This window comes from Megalobrama amblycephala, linkage group LG2, assembly GCF_018812025.1.
Source record: "Megalobrama amblycephala isolate DHTTF-2021 linkage group LG2, ASM1881202v1, whole genome shotgun sequence".
NCBI classification, from domain to species: domain Eukaryota; kingdom Metazoa; phylum Chordata; class Actinopteri; order Cypriniformes; family Xenocyprididae; genus Megalobrama; species Megalobrama amblycephala.
Window position 1 is genome coordinate 47,723,348 of NC_063045.1, and position 17,036 is coordinate 47,740,383.

Here is a 17,036-nt window from a genome sequence, read left to right on the forward strand (position 1 = left end):
TCATTTCTCACATGCAGAGGTCAGCCAAAGGTTCCCTACCACTCACCCTAACGGCAGACAGATTATGCTGACCTACCTGCTGCCGTGGCTGAACAACATAGAGCTGGTGGACACAGGATTGCTCCCCCCCACCTCCAGCCCATGCACCCCGGAGGAAGAGGCCCGTGAGCAGGGCGACAACCTGGGAATCACCCACAGGCTTAAGGGCAATGGCTGGGGCTCTCTGCAGGCTACCTCACTGGTCCTAAACAACCTCATGTTCATGACAGCAAAGGTAAGAGGCTCTGCGGCTATTGCGTAAATACCAGTTGTGGTGATGACTCGATCCATACGAAAGAAAAGTCACAAATTTGATTTCTTTAATATCTCAATTGTTTGTCTGCAAGGAGTTGAGTTGGAAAAGAAAACTAAATTATGATTATTCTTTATGCCAGAATTGTTGCCTAAAATAACTCTGGGAAAAAAATACAGTGCTGTAAAAGTGTACCCTTTAAAGGTTCGACAATCAACTAAGATATTAAGATATTATTGTTGTTGGTTTTTCATCAGTATGGAGACGAAGTCCCAGGTCCTGAGATGGAGAACGCCTGGAATGCTCTTGTGGCCAATGACAAGTGGAGTAACAACTTGAGAATAACGCTGCAGTTCCTCATAAGCTTATGCGGAGTCAGCAGTGACACCACCCTGCTGCCATATGTAAGGAAAACACAAATACAGACACTCTTAACCCTCATGGTCATTTTATTAGATCTGTTTAATGATCTAAATTTGTCTCTAACTGTTTTTAGATTAAGAAAGTGGTGATATATCTGTGTCGGAATAACACCATTCAGACCATGGAGGAGCTGCTCTTTGAGCTTCAACAGACAGACCCAGTAAACCCAGTGGTTCTACACTGTGACAACCCACCGTTCTACCGCTTTGCTGCCAGCAACAAGACTTCCGTCGTGGCCTCAGGTGAGGCACATATGATCCCCAACTCGGAGATGCCTAGTTGATTTTACCATTACTACTGGTTATCCACAGGATACGAAACTCAACAATAGGGTTTATGTCTGCTAGTAGTACCGATTTTTACTTGGCCTGGTGACATTTTTAATTTAATTTTTAAATCTTCACATTTTTAAGAACAACTTTGGAACAGGTGTACAGGAAATTACTTATTTTTAAATGCTATGCAACTTTTAGAATAATGGTCTATAAAAAATAAAAAAAATAAATTAATAAATTATTGGATGCACTATTCTATAAATTAACAAATACGTTTGTTTCAACATTAATGTAGTTCTAGCAGTGACTAGCAGTTGAGCAGTGACAGTTTTGTGGCTTTGTGGGTTGTATCCAATGCTGTGAATCTCTTAACCAAATGTATGGTTCTGACTTAATAATGGTAATTTTTTTATTTTATTTGTTTGTTTGTTTGGAAAGGCACAACATCTAGCAGTAATACAGTAGTGGCCGGGCAAGAAAACTTCCAGGAGACGGATGAGGCAAAGATCGTCAGAGAGAACGAAGAGAGGTGCATCTTTCTTTATGCAACTGAGATTTTTTTTTTTTTTTTTTTTTTTTAATTAAGATTTTTTTAAAAGTAGGTAGCTACTAGGTTGTTAAACAGCCAGTGACCACATGTTAAGACAATATGCATTTTAGGATGCATGTGCATTCTATGTTCCCTAACATGTGTTTTGTCCACACGTTTACTCAGGTTGAGCAATGCAGCCCGGGCTCATAACCGTCTGGAATCACGTTACAGCAACAGCTCGGGAGGTTCTTACGATGAGGAGAAGAGTAAGTTCTTCATCTGACCTGTATTATGGACATAGTTATGGATGACTTTTTGATTCACAAGCCCTCTGTGCACCTTCAGACTTTATATGTTACTGTCAGTAATCCCCTACATTACAAGAACAGAGCAACAGATGGTTCACAGCTGTCAATCCACTCACTGACGCATAAAACTGAGGATACATTTATACTCATTGTTTTACAGCTGTAGATTTCTAACAGCTGATATCTGTACATGTGACTTACCATTTGGTACATACTGTATATACCAATAATACATGCTCACTAGGGCATTAAGCCTCCGTATTAAGGAATTCGGTACTGAAATTAAGGTCACATTGCATGCTTTGTTTGTATGTACTTTCACGTATGTGCCATGTCAGCAAGTTGTGCACGCGCATTTGTGATATGGGTGTGGGAGCCGACAGCTTTTGTCCTCTCTGCATACCTGTCATGACAGCTGATGGACGGGAGGCAACATGTCAGCTCTAATGGAGATAAATGATTAGCTGATTGGATGATGTGCTTTAAATCGACTCCTCACACCAGATGGTCATATGAAGTGACAGACTGAAATTTCTCTTTAATTTATTATTTAAAATCAATGTATTATTTATTATTGTTTTAATGATTGTTGGTTTATTTATAATTATTACGTTTCCTTAAAATGAATATAATGATAAAATAATATTATATAATACTATATGATAGGAGAAATTTCCAGGATGGATTTTAGATATGTTTCCTGATTGATTTTAATTATAGAAACTCAGATTCAGTTTATTCAACTACATGTTTAATGTTCACTGTGTGAAACTAAACACATTAAAAACTAATGTTTCTGATTCTGTCAATCACAGCATTCTATGGCCAAATGTTGTATAGTGGTGCTAAACTGATTTAAATGTGTTTACCTGTTCATGTTAGGGTCACTGAACACTCTTATGTTACGATGATCTCTAGATGATTTTTTGATGCCAATTGTGTGTGTTGACAGATGACCCTCTGCCTCCATATGCCGCCTGGCTGATCAGTGTATTAGAGAGTAACAGACCTCAGCCTCTTCCCATGCCCGTAAATGGAGGCTGTTGGGCTCCGCTTGTGGACTACCTGCCCGAGACCATCACACCACGGGGACCCCTTCACAGGTACTGCCCAAGCTTTTAATCTACTCTTGGATTCCTTTGCATTTTAATGAAGTCAGACTTATTCAGACAGAAGATTTATGAAAGGTCTTAAATGTTCAAGGTCATTTTGTCCCTTTTGTGTTTCAACTTTTACAACCCTCCCACAAAACCGCCTCACATATACATTACTTGGAAAACATTTACACAGACATACATGATTCACACAATAAAGTCATCCTTACAGAGTAGCTTTTGTTCATGTCCAGTGGATGAATTTTATTTACCCAATCCCATAAAACTCACTTGTGTTAGTTTGCTCTAGCATTTTACAGCAGTCACCCTCAGCTCTGTTTTGTTTACAAGAAAGGAACTGTTGTTCCATTACCATGACAACAGTGATTCTTACCAGCATCCTTATGACGTTCAGTGATTTTTCAGGAGGGAGGAATGGACGGGCAGGCATGCATCAGAGGGTGGTACATCAACGTGTTTGAGATTTTTATAAACCACCTGTCAAGTTAATCAGATCTGTGTAGACTCACGCTGACATCTGAACAGGAAGATATACATCAAAACTCATGAGTTATTGAAAATATGAGTAGAATTGCATAACAGGAATATCTGCTAAAAAAAGGCAACTACCATCTCTGTATTCTGTCTGGTTATGCACTAGCCAAATGAAGAGCCCATCTGTCTATACCAGTCTATAATTTAATGAATCTTAAATTTAATTAGGTGAGTCATAGTCACAGCTCTCCCTGACCCCATACACCTTCATTTTAGGCCCTTTTTACCATCTTTATAGATGCAATAGTGAAGAGAGGACAGGAAATAGTGGACAATATTTGTTTGCAAAGATTGTGAAATGTAAAAGTAATTTGAAGGCTGCAGTTATTGAATATGTCCATCTCTCAGCGGATGTAAAGGCCAATTCACACTGCACCGACAAATGGCAACAGATTCTTGATCAAGTTTTGTCAGATGAGTGTGTTACCCCTGTCGGCGACTATCAGCTCTCTTTTTTGCTGATTAAACATGTTGAATCGTTTGATTCAGTCTTGGAATCTGAGATGTGACATACTGTAATCTGGTGACTGTCGTTCTCTGTGTGTTGGTGCAGTGTGATTTTTGTCTTAACACTGTTCTTGCTGTGTTCTTGTGTGCGTGTGCTGACAGGTGCAATATAGCTGTGATCTTCATGACGGAGATGGTGGTGGACCACAGCGTGAGAGAAGACTGGGCCCTACACCTGCCACTGCTTCTTCATGCTCTCTTCCTAGGTAAGCACTCTTTGTATCTCTTTTTTTGAATGTTATTAAAATGTGGGGGAACACCTTATCTAGTGTTTACTATTTTTAGCTATAAATTAGGAGTGTGAGTTTGTGTCTGGGTGTCTCGCTGTGAGAACGCACATCTTTTGTCTGGTCTATATAGTGCCCGCATTCTCCACCATAATTCACCCCAGCAGTCTGTCTGGGTAACACAGCACAACAATGTCAGAAATGTGAAAAATGTCTGTGATGGAAAATGAGGAGGAGAAGGAAAGAAAGAGAGGGCTGGCGAAATGCCATCTACTCATGGCTTATCTCTCTTAGACTCTTGATGTCATCAGCACCTCCTGCCAACAACGTTTTTCTCTTTATGTCTTTTGACTAGAGGCATGCCTGTGATATTTTGTTTTTCATCCATATAGAGCACAATAGTGACTGTTCACTTTCTCCACGGCCTGTGTGTACAGATATATCAGGGCTGGGTAAAAAAATATAGATTTCTCGCTTTTAATCGATTCTCATTTTTACGAACCGATACTGATTCCTAAATCCCAAGAATTGATTATCCTATTTTCAGTTGATGAATGAACGGAACATTGTAGCACGCTTCCCATCCAATAAATCACAATAGTCTTTGTGCTTTGTTACTTTCAATATGAAACAAAGTCCCAGATGTCAAAATTATTTCCATTGTATCACGAAATTCAAAAAACAAATACAGTTTTGGCGCTATTTAATGTGGCGTGACAGATCACTGTAGTGCCTCAGTTCAAGAGAAGCAGCAGCGCGAGGCGCACATGAACTGATCATCTCCTCCACTTTAATACCAGTTACAGTGCGAAATAAATATCTGAAGATATGTTAAAAGATAGAGTACTCATGGAAATCTGTATCATGTGTCATGTAATCACTTAATCAGTATTTCAACCACGGAAAGACGTCAATAAAACAGCTTGTAAACAATGTGTCACGTAACGTCACATTCATCTCAGAAGAACCATAAACTTGTTAGTCAGCTAGAAAAATGAGAAAAGAGCACTTTGCTAAATATATTCACCATATAATGTTCTTCAGTACTCAATGCATGTTTGAATAAATCAAGTTTTTATGACAGCCACCATTTAAATGTTTATATTTCAAAAACGAAGTAGAATGCTGTAGAAATGATTATGTAGTTGTAAAGTTAGTATTATAACTTAATTATTATAAAAACGTCCTTGACTGTAATTTGTTTGTATACAAATCAGTTAATTTTAACCTTCAATATGACAGTACTGCAGTACCAACTGACTCTATGTATATTTCATACTTTACAGCATTATTTGAGAGATTTTTTTTCCTTGAGAAAATTTGCCATGTACTGTATCTGATATATATCCAAAATAATCAATATTGAATCAAATCGTATTGAATCGGAATCGAATCAAATCATGAAGTTTGTGTTTGTGGTAGTGATAGGGGTAGTTCTTAATATGTAAATCGGCAATTAAGCATCATTTTTTAAAATTAACTTAAAATCACAAATTACAGAAAAATATATCTTCTGTGCTCATGGTAGGTCTGAAACATTATTTTAAAAAACTTCCTGAACACTTAGACTATATTACAAGTATGCTTTATTGCACAGAGCCCTGTTTTGTGTTCTGTGCTGCTCCTTGGAAACATGTTGTGTTATCCACATTATGCAACCGTACAACAGTGGGAACACCCTTTGAAAGTAATTTAGTTCATGTTCAGAATGTGTTTCATTCCTATCCGCTTCACTGGCTTCTGTACTATTCAGCTCAAATCAGTTCAGTTCATTTACCTTTGCATCTCTGTCCTCTCAGGTTTGGATCATTACAGGCCGGAGGTGTTTGAGCACAGCAAGAGGTTACTCCTGCATCTCCTCATCGCCCTCTCCTGCAACAACAATTTCCAGGTCATCGCCTCTGTCCTGTTACTAACCAGAGAGATCGGTGACAACAAGACCCTCACCGTTAAATCCAGCTACCAGCCCGAATACTCCTACTCAGGTACAATCACTTCTCAACCCAGAATCCCATGCTTTAAATACAGCATGACACAAAAAGACTCCACCAACAGAAATAAACTTTCACAGACAGTTTCTTCATACCATGGAACAAAACCAATTCCAATTTCTTGCTAGAAGTTTTGTTTCGGTTCCCATAAGAAAAAAAAAAATCAGTTTCAGAAAAGATAACTGTGCTCAAATCAAAGTGGACACTCAAATCAAACATGATCTATGAAGAACAACCCGTGAAATATTCCTGGGTGCAGCCATTGTTTCTTTACCCACTATTCCTTGGTTTAAATACAGCAACTGTACAAAAACATTCCATTCCTGCCAACCTGCACAGCATAATCAATGCACAAAAACCTTACCTAAAACTCAACTGACCTATTTTGTCACATCACCTGCAGCACAGAGCAGTCAGTGTGAACCACTGAGTATAGGATTCACCTACATTTCCTTCACAGCTTGAATTTACAATGAGGAAGTAGGTAACTATTATCAAACAAAACCCCAAGGGTTAGGATTTAACTTTCTTTGGCATAGAATTCAAAGTATTTTTGGCAGCTGTTTGTCTTTCTTACTATAGAAGAGACTGAGATGGAGGTAATTAGGCCAGACACTATGCCAAGTCCCAGTTTGCATTATGACTGAGGTTTTTATAGCATTTAATCTTTCATCCTGCATGTCACTGATGTCGCCCCCCCCACCTTTTTTAACTGATATCTGAATAGACACACATGTGAAAAGTCACTGCTAACAATTAAAGCTTGGAATACACCTGGCATTTTTTAGATAAGTGTGGTTGATATGCTAATGTTACAGACCTGCAACGAAGACTACAGGCGAATTGTGAAACCAATTTTGAAACTAGGCCACAGGCACAATAATCAGAAAATGGAAAACAAAAACATGTTAAGCACATACAGTTTTGCAACACGATTTATAACCTGCTTGCATTACATCACTAAACCACACTCATGTCTAAACAGGGGGGTTCGACTTCCTGCGAGAGTGGCAAGCGTCACCAGTGGCGGATTCTGGTCTAAGCTCGTCCTCCACCTCCTCCAGTGTGAGCCTGGGAGGAAGCATTGGAAACCTGCCACAAATTACAGCTGACCTGGAGGAGCTGGACGAGTCCTCCACAGAATCAGATGAGAAAACCAACAAGCTCATTGAGTTCCTCACCACCAGGTATGTGGCAATTTATAGCAGTTGTTTCAATATACGTGGATGAAAATAGATTAAAACACAAATCAGAGTTTTTTTCCCATACATTTTTTTAAAAAAAATACACACAAGCCTGATATAAATGAGGAGTTAGACGCTGATCTAGAATGCATATAAATATGTTTATCAGTATGACAAGACAAAAATGGATGGTGCATCAACTATTTTATTATATTACAAGCTCACACATCCCCTAGTGGCCAAAGAAGAAAATGTTTTTTTATTTATTTAATTTTTTTATTATAAATATTATAAATTATTAATTAATATTTAAAATTATTCTAATTACTTAAATTAGTTTACTAAAAAAAAAATTACATTTATTTGAATTATTTTACATTTTAAATTCACACACTTTGATAAATATGTCATTCACATGTTGTTTGCATTTTTTCTTCAGCAAAACTTTTGGGCATTTTCCAGCGTCAGTAAATCAGGCAGTTAGAGAGTAGTAGTTCATGTATTTGTGATTTTGGTGGTGGTTGTGGTGGTACAGTGCATGGAGTACTGTCCTGTCCTTACTCAGGGCTTTCGGACCGCTTTGGTGCCACGAAGACATCACGCCGAAGAACCCCAACTCTAAGAGCGCAGAGCAGCTCACCAACTTCCTACGGCATGTGGTCTCTGTGTTCAAGGAGTCCAAATCAGGTAATTACCAAACATTTTAGTGCATTTATGTTTCATGTTGACAGAATGAAATACCTTATTCATTACAGTGCCACGGTGTTCGGTTGATAAGTGTTTCTGTCATGTGTCAGATTTCCATCTAGAGCATCAGCTGAGCGACGTTGCTTTGCAGACGGCCCTCTGCAGCTCCTCTCGCCATTACGCTGGACGCTCGTTCCAGATCTTCCGAGCCCTGAGACAGCCCCTCTCTGCCCACGCTGTGTCCGACCTGCTTTCACGCCTCGTGGAGGTTGTGGGGGAGCACGGGGATGAAGTTCAGGTGTGTATCCATCAACCAGACTGTTAAATAACATCTATGCAATAAATGCATTTGCTGGTCAAATATTTCTGTATGCTCTTATTTTTCTTATTGCTGTAGTTTTTACCGTTATTTTGCTTTCCAGGGTTACGTCATGGAGATTTTACTTACTCTGGAGTCTGTTGTGGATAATTTAGCTGAATGTCTGAACAACAGTGAACTTATGGCAGCTTTGACAAGGTTAGAATTTCATGGTGTACTTTATGCTTTCCTACTATTTCAACCTAAAAATATTTTATAACTACACTACTGTTGAAAAGTTTATAATTAGTAAGGTTTTTTTTTAAAAAAAAAAAAAAAAGAAAAGAAATTAAGACAGTTATTCAGCAAAGATGCATTAAATGCAATAAATTGAACATAAGACTTTAACATAGTTACAGAAATGCTAATTTTTCTAAATGTTTTTAATAAATGCTGTTCTTTTGAACTTTCTATTAATCAAAGAATTCTGAAAAAATGTCACAGTTTCCATAAAAAATCAGAGCAGCTATTTTAAATTGTAATAATATTTCACAATATTACTGTTTAACTCTATTTTTGATCAATTAAATGCATCTTTGGTGGCCGAGATTTCTTTCAAAAACATTAAAGGTCCCGTTCTTCGTGATCCCATGTTTCAAACTTTAGTTAGTGTGTAATGTTGTTGTTAGAGTATAAATAAAATCTGTACAATTTTAAAGCTCAAAGTTCAATGCCAAGCGAGATATTTTATTTAACAGAAGTCGCCTACATCGAACGGCCAGTTTGGACTACATCCCTCTACTTCCTTCTTTAATGACGTCACTAAAACAGTTTTTTGACTAACCTCCGCCCACAGGAATACACAAAAAAGGGGGCGTGGTCTTGTTGCGCTCCCACTGATAAGAGCAAGAGTTGCGTTTGTAGAGTGTGTTTGTCACCATGTCGTCGAAACGCTGTTATTTTCATCCCGCAGTCCAATCACCTTTGTTTGGCCTTCCCAGGGACGCTGTACTTAGAGATCAATGGTTACAATTTATGTTTAACTCGGTTCCCGAAAATTATAATCCACTGAGCGCATGCATCTCCACATTATGGTAAGAGGCGTGACCTTTCCGGGCAAGGTGCGCTGTCGAATCACAACACAGGAACCGCTGGCACAATCAGAACTCGTTACGTATTTCTGAAGGAGGGACTTCATAGAACAAGGAAGTCACCAGCCCGTTTTTATGACAGTGGAAACGGCGGTATACAGATAAGTAAATTATGTGAAAAATACTGTGTTTTTTTACACGTGAAACATGAACACATGTTATATTGCACACTATAAACACAATCAAAGCTTCAAAAAAACACGAAAAATGGGACCTTTAAAAAAATCTTACTGAAACCAAACTTTTGAATGGTAGTATACATAACAATATATTCAGAGAAAAAAAACATGAACAAATTAACCATCTGTTTTTCTTTATCTATGTCTCTTCCAAATACAGAGATTCATCGCCAGACTTCCTGGTGAGCGGGAAACTTAACCCAAACCGTAAGAGCACAGGGCAGCTGAACCTGCACCAAGAGGGTGGGACTAATGAGCGGAACAGGCACCAGCGCAGTTACTCCGTCCCTAAAAAGTTTGGCGAAAGCGGGGAAAACTCTTCCTCCAACCCTCCTCGCAGTGCCACGTTAGACCGCATCCAAGCCTGTACCCAACAGGGTCTCGCTCGATCGGCCCGCAGCACGTCCTCCAACTCCACCCGTGCTGACACAAGTGTTATCACCGACCCGTCCCACTCCAGTCACCCAGCCAACCTGCTCGCCACCATCTTTTGGGTGGCGGTGTCGCTCATGGAGTCGGACTTTGAATTCGAGTACCAGATGTCATTGAGGCTGGTTCACAAACTGCTGGCACGGGTTCCGTTGGATCTGCAGGAGAACAGGGAGAGACTAGAGAAGCTCCAGGCTCAGCTGAGGTGGAGTGGCTTTTCCGGGTTGCAGCAGCTGCTCCTAAAGGGATTCACTTCTCCAGCTACAAATGATCTTACGCTTCAGTTGTTCTGTCAGCTTACACCTGTTTCACGAGTGCCAGTGGTGGACACATCACAGGCTATAGGTGGGTAGAGTGGATATTTGTAGTGACAGCATCTTAAAACTTTATATACTGTAGGTCTAAAGTTGCTAAACGACAAATAATTAGTGTTTAAACTAGGCTAGTTTGAGCAAAAAAAAGTGTCTTGTCCCAAGCTTAATTTTGTATCAAAATCTTGTGAAAGGGTTAAGACGATTTTGAATGAAGGCTGCTCAAACTGATATGCCTCTAGATCTTTTTTTCTTTTAAATGTCTGTGATATTTAGCAAGTTTTCTGATCTTTAACATAATTGCATGTTTTATTTTCTGTCTACTCAGGTTTTCCTTTGAATGTGCTTTGTCTGCTGCCTCACTTGGTGCAACACTTCGGTAGCCCTACACAGTTTTGTAAAGAAAGTGCTGAGAGGATCGCACAGGTCTGCCCTGCCTTCTTTTCTTTACACAATCCTACTATAAAACACACCCCGCACTTCATTGACATTTACACCTAAATGTTAAGACAAACTTGATCCATTCTCAACACCTAATCCTGCATTATATCCCAATTCATAAGTGTTTGTTTTGTTGTAACAGGAAAACTATTACGTATTTACTATAAAATCTCAGCTAGTGTGCATATTTCTAGTGTCTTATTTTGATCAACAAAGTGTCAGTCAGTAGTAGAATACATTCTGTGTGTATGTGATAAACAATTGGCCACAAAAAACTAATTATTAATAATATTACATCATACAAGTATAAAAATAACATGAGCTCCCAAATGTTTAAATACATAAAAAATGAAGTAAAACAAAAACATTATAAAAATAAGGAAATATATGAGCTAATTTCAGTAGTTGTCTGTGTATACTAATAATATTTTTTTTTTAAACACAATAACACCTGTATTTATGTGTTTATGGTGTGGTGTGTATTCTAGGTGTGTCTAGAGGAGAAAGACAAGAACACTAAACTATCTCACCTGGCTCATGTAATGACCCTATATAAGACTCGTTCCTACACCAGAGACCCCTTCTCGTGGGTTAATGTGGTCTGTCGCTACCTGCACGAGGCTTTCTCTGACATCACGCTTAGTCTGGTGACATACATGGCTGAGGTGAGCTGTCCTGACAGGCTTAAATATCCTCAAGTATAAGTTACGAAATGGCAGATATGGTGCTGCTTATACTATATGTGAAGAACACCATTTTAAAACCAGCTGACCTCTCTTCATAGCTGCTAGATAAAGGATTACCCAGCATGCAACAGCCCCTGCTGCAGATCATCTACAGTCTGCTTAGCCACATGGATTTGGCAGGAATTCAGGTCAAACCTTTCAATGTAGAGGTGTTAAAGACCATTGAGAAATTTGTACAGGTGAGATCCTTTCTGCTGAACCACTTGAATTAGGATTAATCTGGTAAGAATTTCGATCTGATTTGTCGTACCAATATGCGTGTGTCCTCTATAGACGGTTCACTGGAAAGAAGCTCTGAACATTTTGAAGCTGGTCGTTTCCCGCTCAGCCAGCCTATCCCTGCCATCCTACGCCCATGGCGATCTAGCCCACCTGGAGGTTAGCCGTATGATGTGGGATGGCTCATCTAAAGCCTTGCCAGGAAAGACACTGGAATTCCATTTTGACATATCCGAGGTACTTTACATAGTGTGCACAATATATTTTGTTGTTCAATTGTTGAAATGCATGGGGTTTTTTGGTTTGCTGCAGGCACAAAAAGCATTTATGCTTTAGAAAATATCAGTTTTCAGTGCAGTTACACGCAACAGGTTCTCTGACTCATTCACCTCTTGAGGTGTGGCCATGTTGTTGTTTTTGAGCATACGTTTGTTATCAGATCCCATGAAGGCGCAGCCGGTTTTCCTTTTGTTTTTGGTACATTTTTGGCTAAAGGGAAGTCACTCAAGTTCTCAGTTCGCTTTCAGATGGCGATATTGGGATAATAGTCAACGGAAGTTCGGAGAGATGTGTTTTGACTGCATTTGTGATTAATAACCTCTCAGAATAAAGTGAGGGTGGATGTGATTAAGACCCCACCTCTCTGAGGGTTTCTTCTGCAACCTAATGTCAGGAAGTGATCTTTTAGGACAACTTCAGGGAAAGTGACTGTTTTTTGTGTGAATTTTGACACTGAATAGGTCAAATAACTTAAAGCTTAAACAATCTTGGGTTGTCCAATAATAATGGTCAATTTCAGAGTCTGATTCTGCTTGACATTAATATGACATCTGATCTGAAACAAGGAAATCTGTAATACCTGTAGAAAGCTATCTGTTTGCATTCCCATTCATCGCAAATGCAGTTGTTTAGCTGGCGCAGGAACCACCTGAAGTGCTGTTTCTCCAGTTATAACAAAGACCTCCTTAGAGCCAACTTTGTGTATGATTGCCCTCTTGTGGCTTCATGCGCAACTACAGGAAACCCTCTGAGTTCCTAGAATTGAGTCTTTACCTCTTGTCCACCCTGATGGAAGCAGTGATATCCTGTCCAGATGGAGTGGGTGCACACTGATAAGGACTCCAGCAATTAGGCTGTTTTTCCGTATGTGCTTCTTTATCTACAGGAAGGCTGTGACTCATGGGTAGTGTAAGTCTGTGAGTGTCTCCAAACTGCTCAGGACCTGTTGTTGTGCTGGTGTGCTTATGTTTGTGTCGGAGTTATGTGTCCATGTTCAGCCTTTATTGTAATATATGTTTGTTTTTAATAAGTGAAATATGTATTTTATGCATGTGTTTGTGTCCAGACACCGGTCATTGGCCGCAGATATGATGACCTGCAGGGATCTGGAGGGAGAGATGGGAAAGCTCGTGTGATAGCAGTGACCCGTAGCACGTCCTCTACTTCTTCAGGGTCCAACTCAAATACCGTCCTGGTGCCAGTCAGCTGGAAACGGCCACAATCATCACAGGTGACCAACATTTTATGCTGTTCATATTAGTCATGGTATGAAGGAGGGAAATTTTTATTTCTTTGGGCTGGGTTCTTGTCTTTTAATGTTTACTGTGATGCTATGAAAATCTTGATGATCTTAATGCTTCTGTCAGAGTCGGCTTTTTCAGCTGGTAATTTCCTTTTGTTTCCCAGAAGCGAACGAGAGAGAAGCTGGTGAATGTTCTGTCACTCTGCGGACAGGAAGTTGGCCTCACCAAGAACCCGTCTGTAAGTCCTCACTGTCATTCCTGGGAAGACACTCTATGTAGACAACCATACATTTTTTATTATTATAAGGATTAAGCTTTATATGATACTTATCACTTTAGTCTTATAGAATGATAGATTCTAGATAGATTAATAATAGATTAAATCTGTGATTATTTCATATTAATTAAAGTCCTAATTATCATGCATATAATGTTATAACAAATGAAGAAATAAGCCTGTAAGGCTTATAAGGCATCTTAGTAATGGGACCATTGCATGATGCCTTAATTGCATACTCAGATTCCACGCTGACTCCACTGTCATGTTTATTTGTTTCAGGTGATCTTCTCATCCTGTGGTGATCTGGACCTCATGGAGCATCAGCCCAGTCAGGTGTCCTCTGAGGATGGGACCCGGGAGGACACCCTGGATGATACCACATCAGAGCAGCAGTTCAGAGTCTTCAGAGACTTTGACTTCCTGGACGTAGAGCTGGAAGATGGAGAGGTCAGTTGAACACTTTTCCTTTAAAAATACATACACTACCACTGAAAAGTTTTGGGATCTGAAAGATTTAAAAAAAAAAATAATAATACATGAGCACTTTTATTTGCATTCAATTGATCAAAAGTGTCAGTAAAGACATTTATAACGTTAAAAAAGTTAGCTGTTCTTTTGAACTTTGTATTCATCAAAGAATCCTGAAAAAAATTGCATCATGTTTATATATTAAGCAGAACAACTTTTTTAAACTGTGATATTAGTAAGAAATATTAGAATGATTTCTGAAGGATCATGTGTCACTGAAGACTGGAGCAATGGCTGCTGAAAATTCAGCTTTGCCATCACAGGAATAAATTACATTTTAAAATATATTAAAATGGAAAATAGTTATTTTAAATTGTTTCATAATATTACTGTTTTACTGTATTTTTGATCAAATAAATGCAGCCTTGGTGAGCATAAGAGATCTTACTGAACCTAAACTTTTGCACGGTGTAGTGTGTATATATTTTAGTTATATAGAACTCAAAAGATGTTGATTTCAAAGTTACAATTCCCCTCCCTACTAACAAAATCCCAGTTCATTTTAACTTTCTTTCCTTTTCCTTCAGTTATTTCTTTCATGTTCTCTCTGGATAATGAAATAACTCTTTTGCTCTGATAACAGTCTGCCTGACTAATGTGCCCATTGCTTTTCCTCTGGACTTTCTCACCATGTAGCTAACACTCTCTCTCTTTCTCTCCTGTGCTGCCAATAGGAGCTGCAGGTAAGAACAGCTGTGTAAGCATGTGACATAGAGAATGGCAGAGATGTTGTTTTCATACCTGCTCAGAGTCACTTTGAAAATGATGTGTGTCAGTCATGTAGACTCTCATCTGTCATAGGCTGCTGTGATTAGATGTTTTTTTATGTGTTAAATTCATGAAAGTCATATTACATACAATTGAAGTGCATGTTAGCAGCATCTCATTCCAATCATTAGTTAGAAAACTATTAAAATTCAGATAATTCAGATAATTGAAACCTGCAGGTCTAAGATCCTTAAAATCAGCTTTCCTTTGTGTTTTGTTTTGCTTTGTTTCACCTGGACCACAAAGGAGGTTACTAGTGTTTTTTTTATTGTTCTATTGTATTTTTTGTATGTCTGCATGTGCTCATTTTTGCATGATTAATTAGAAGTGTGTTATGTCTACTCCTGGGGCCAAAGAAGGCCAGAGTGGTGCATTCCCAACATCAGCTCATGCTAGAAAAAAAAGCTGTTAAATCAGTGCTGGGTGTTTGTTTTAATAGGGTGAGAGTATGGATAACTTTAACTGGGGAGTGCGTCGACGCTCTCTGGACAGCACAGACCTGACTGAGCTCCTGGAGGAGAGCCAGCACTCCGACATTACCCCCTGCATCGGCCTACACGACCCCCAGCAAGACTCTGATGACTCCTCAGAGGAAGAGTCCAATTCCACCAGCCAAAGCCTATCCCACTCTCAACTAGTATGTACTACAGTTTCTATCTATCTATCTATCTATCTATCTATCTATCTATCTATCTATCTATCTATCTATCTATCTATCTATGTTTTTGTTTTAGCCTAATGGTAGTTTTCTAAAGCTGGGAATTTTCTGATTTCAGACCATGAACCTTTCCCCCTCAGAGGACACCAATCATACAGACTCTCTGTCCACTTCCTATGACACCACATCAGCTGACCCAAATTCCCTCAACGCAGCAACACCCTGCTTGGGAACATCGCTACCAGATGACCACATCATGCCACCTGTATGTTTAAAATTTAGCCCATCAAAACTTCTTCAAAGAGTCCAAATAGCACCAAACCTTTAAGCGAAATGAAATCTGCTTCAGCATGCAGTTTACAATTATTGCTGGCACATTTGTGAGACTGAATTACTGATTAATAATGAAGATCAATAATGATCTTCTCCCATCTTCACAGGTTTTACCAGAAGACGAGGAGTCAAATGTCCAAGAGGACGACCTGCCATTCAGTGTGAATGAGCTGCCAATGAGGTTTGACTGCGGCTCTAGCACTAATCTGGACCTTCCTGCAGAACAAAACCGAGCTGGAATAAACCAGAACCCAAACTCCCTGCCCAGGTTAATACTGATTACAGTGCAGTTTTATAGCATTAGACAACTGCTAACTGGCATGGTTATTTAAGGGTAACATCCTTTCTTCTGGATTCCTTAGCTACCATTTTGGGGAGGACCGAGATGATCTGGATGAGCTGGGCTTTCCTCCTCCACCCTCCCCATTTTTCTCTGCCATCTTGGCAGCATTTCAGCCCACGGTGTGTGACGATGCCGAAGAAGCCTGGCGGAGTCACATTAACCAGCTGATGTGTGATACAGATGGGTCTTGCGCCGTCTACACTTTCCACATTTTCTCTGCAATGTTTCAGGTAACGTCACCCTTATACGTACACAAAGCAGTCCTGTTTGAACATTTTGGTTCATAATAGCTAATTCAGTGTTTCCCACATGATTTTGTAAGACTTGGAGGGGGTGGACCTCTGTCCTTCTTTTCAGCGTCTGAGTTCACGTTATATTCGCACTGGTGTTATAGGAAGCCAAACTATTAGGATATAATAATAATAATAATAATACCATTATATTATCATTATTATGATACCAAAAAAGTAATATATTACTTTTGTAATACAACTGCACTGTAAAATACATTTAAATTAAAAGTAATTTTTGTAATATGTTATTCTTTTACTTTACAGTAGAAAAATTGCGATACTTTTGTCTTAATTTCTCACTTGCAAGAGTTAAACCCTCAAGCTTTTATTTTGGTGGAAAACACAATCTTACAGACCTTTTATGTTATTATAAGAAGTAGAAAAATATTTACAGTTCATTATGAATCTGTGACGGGACAGATTAGATTGTGACAGGCCACCAGAGTCTAGGTAATTAACTG

At 39.1% G+C, this 17,036-nt stretch overlaps 1 protein-coding gene across 15 annotated transcripts in view; it reads left to right on the forward strand.

Moving 5' to 3' along the window:
* The window catches only part of fryb (furry homolog b (Drosophila)), a 68,776-nt gene that overhangs the window by 45,999 nt on the left and 5,741 nt on the right, over positions 1-17,036 (forward strand). For 9 of the 15 annotated variants that reach the window (XM_048181533.1, XM_048181537.1, XM_048181527.1 and 6 more), the window contains 25 exons: positions 18-274; positions 550-696; positions 789-957; positions 1,429-1,519; positions 1,706-1,788; positions 2,783-2,933; positions 4,089-4,192; positions 6,013-6,198; positions 7,190-7,391; positions 7,924-8,075; positions 8,186-8,373; positions 8,498-8,592; positions 9,864-10,477; positions 10,772-10,869; positions 11,373-11,549; positions 11,669-11,809; positions 11,904-12,086; positions 13,195-13,359; positions 13,536-13,610; positions 13,932-14,099; positions 14,855-14,863; positions 15,388-15,585; positions 15,725-15,871; positions 16,047-16,207; positions 16,302-16,512. In XM_048181533.1, coding sequence (XP_048037490.1) covers positions 18-274; positions 550-696; positions 789-957; positions 1,429-1,519; positions 1,706-1,788; positions 2,783-2,933; positions 4,089-4,192; positions 6,013-6,198; positions 7,190-7,391; positions 7,924-8,075; positions 8,186-8,373; positions 8,498-8,592; positions 9,864-10,477; positions 10,772-10,869; positions 11,373-11,549; positions 11,669-11,809; positions 11,904-12,086; positions 13,195-13,359; positions 13,536-13,610; positions 13,932-14,099; positions 14,855-14,863; positions 15,388-15,585; positions 15,725-15,871; positions 16,047-16,207; positions 16,302-16,512 — 4,172 coding nt within the window. The remainder of the gene's footprint in view (positions 1-17; positions 275-549; positions 697-788; positions 958-1,428; positions 1,520-1,705; positions 1,789-2,782; positions 2,934-4,088; positions 4,193-6,012; positions 6,199-7,189; positions 7,392-7,923; positions 8,076-8,185; positions 8,374-8,497; positions 8,593-9,863; positions 10,478-10,771; positions 10,870-11,372; positions 11,550-11,668; positions 11,810-11,903; positions 12,087-13,194; positions 13,360-13,535; positions 13,611-13,931; positions 14,100-14,854; positions 14,864-15,387; positions 15,586-15,724; positions 15,872-16,046; positions 16,208-16,301; positions 16,513-17,036) is intronic. The other 6 variants (XM_048181532.1, XM_048181538.1, XM_048181540.1 and 3 more) reach the window with 3 other exon arrangements.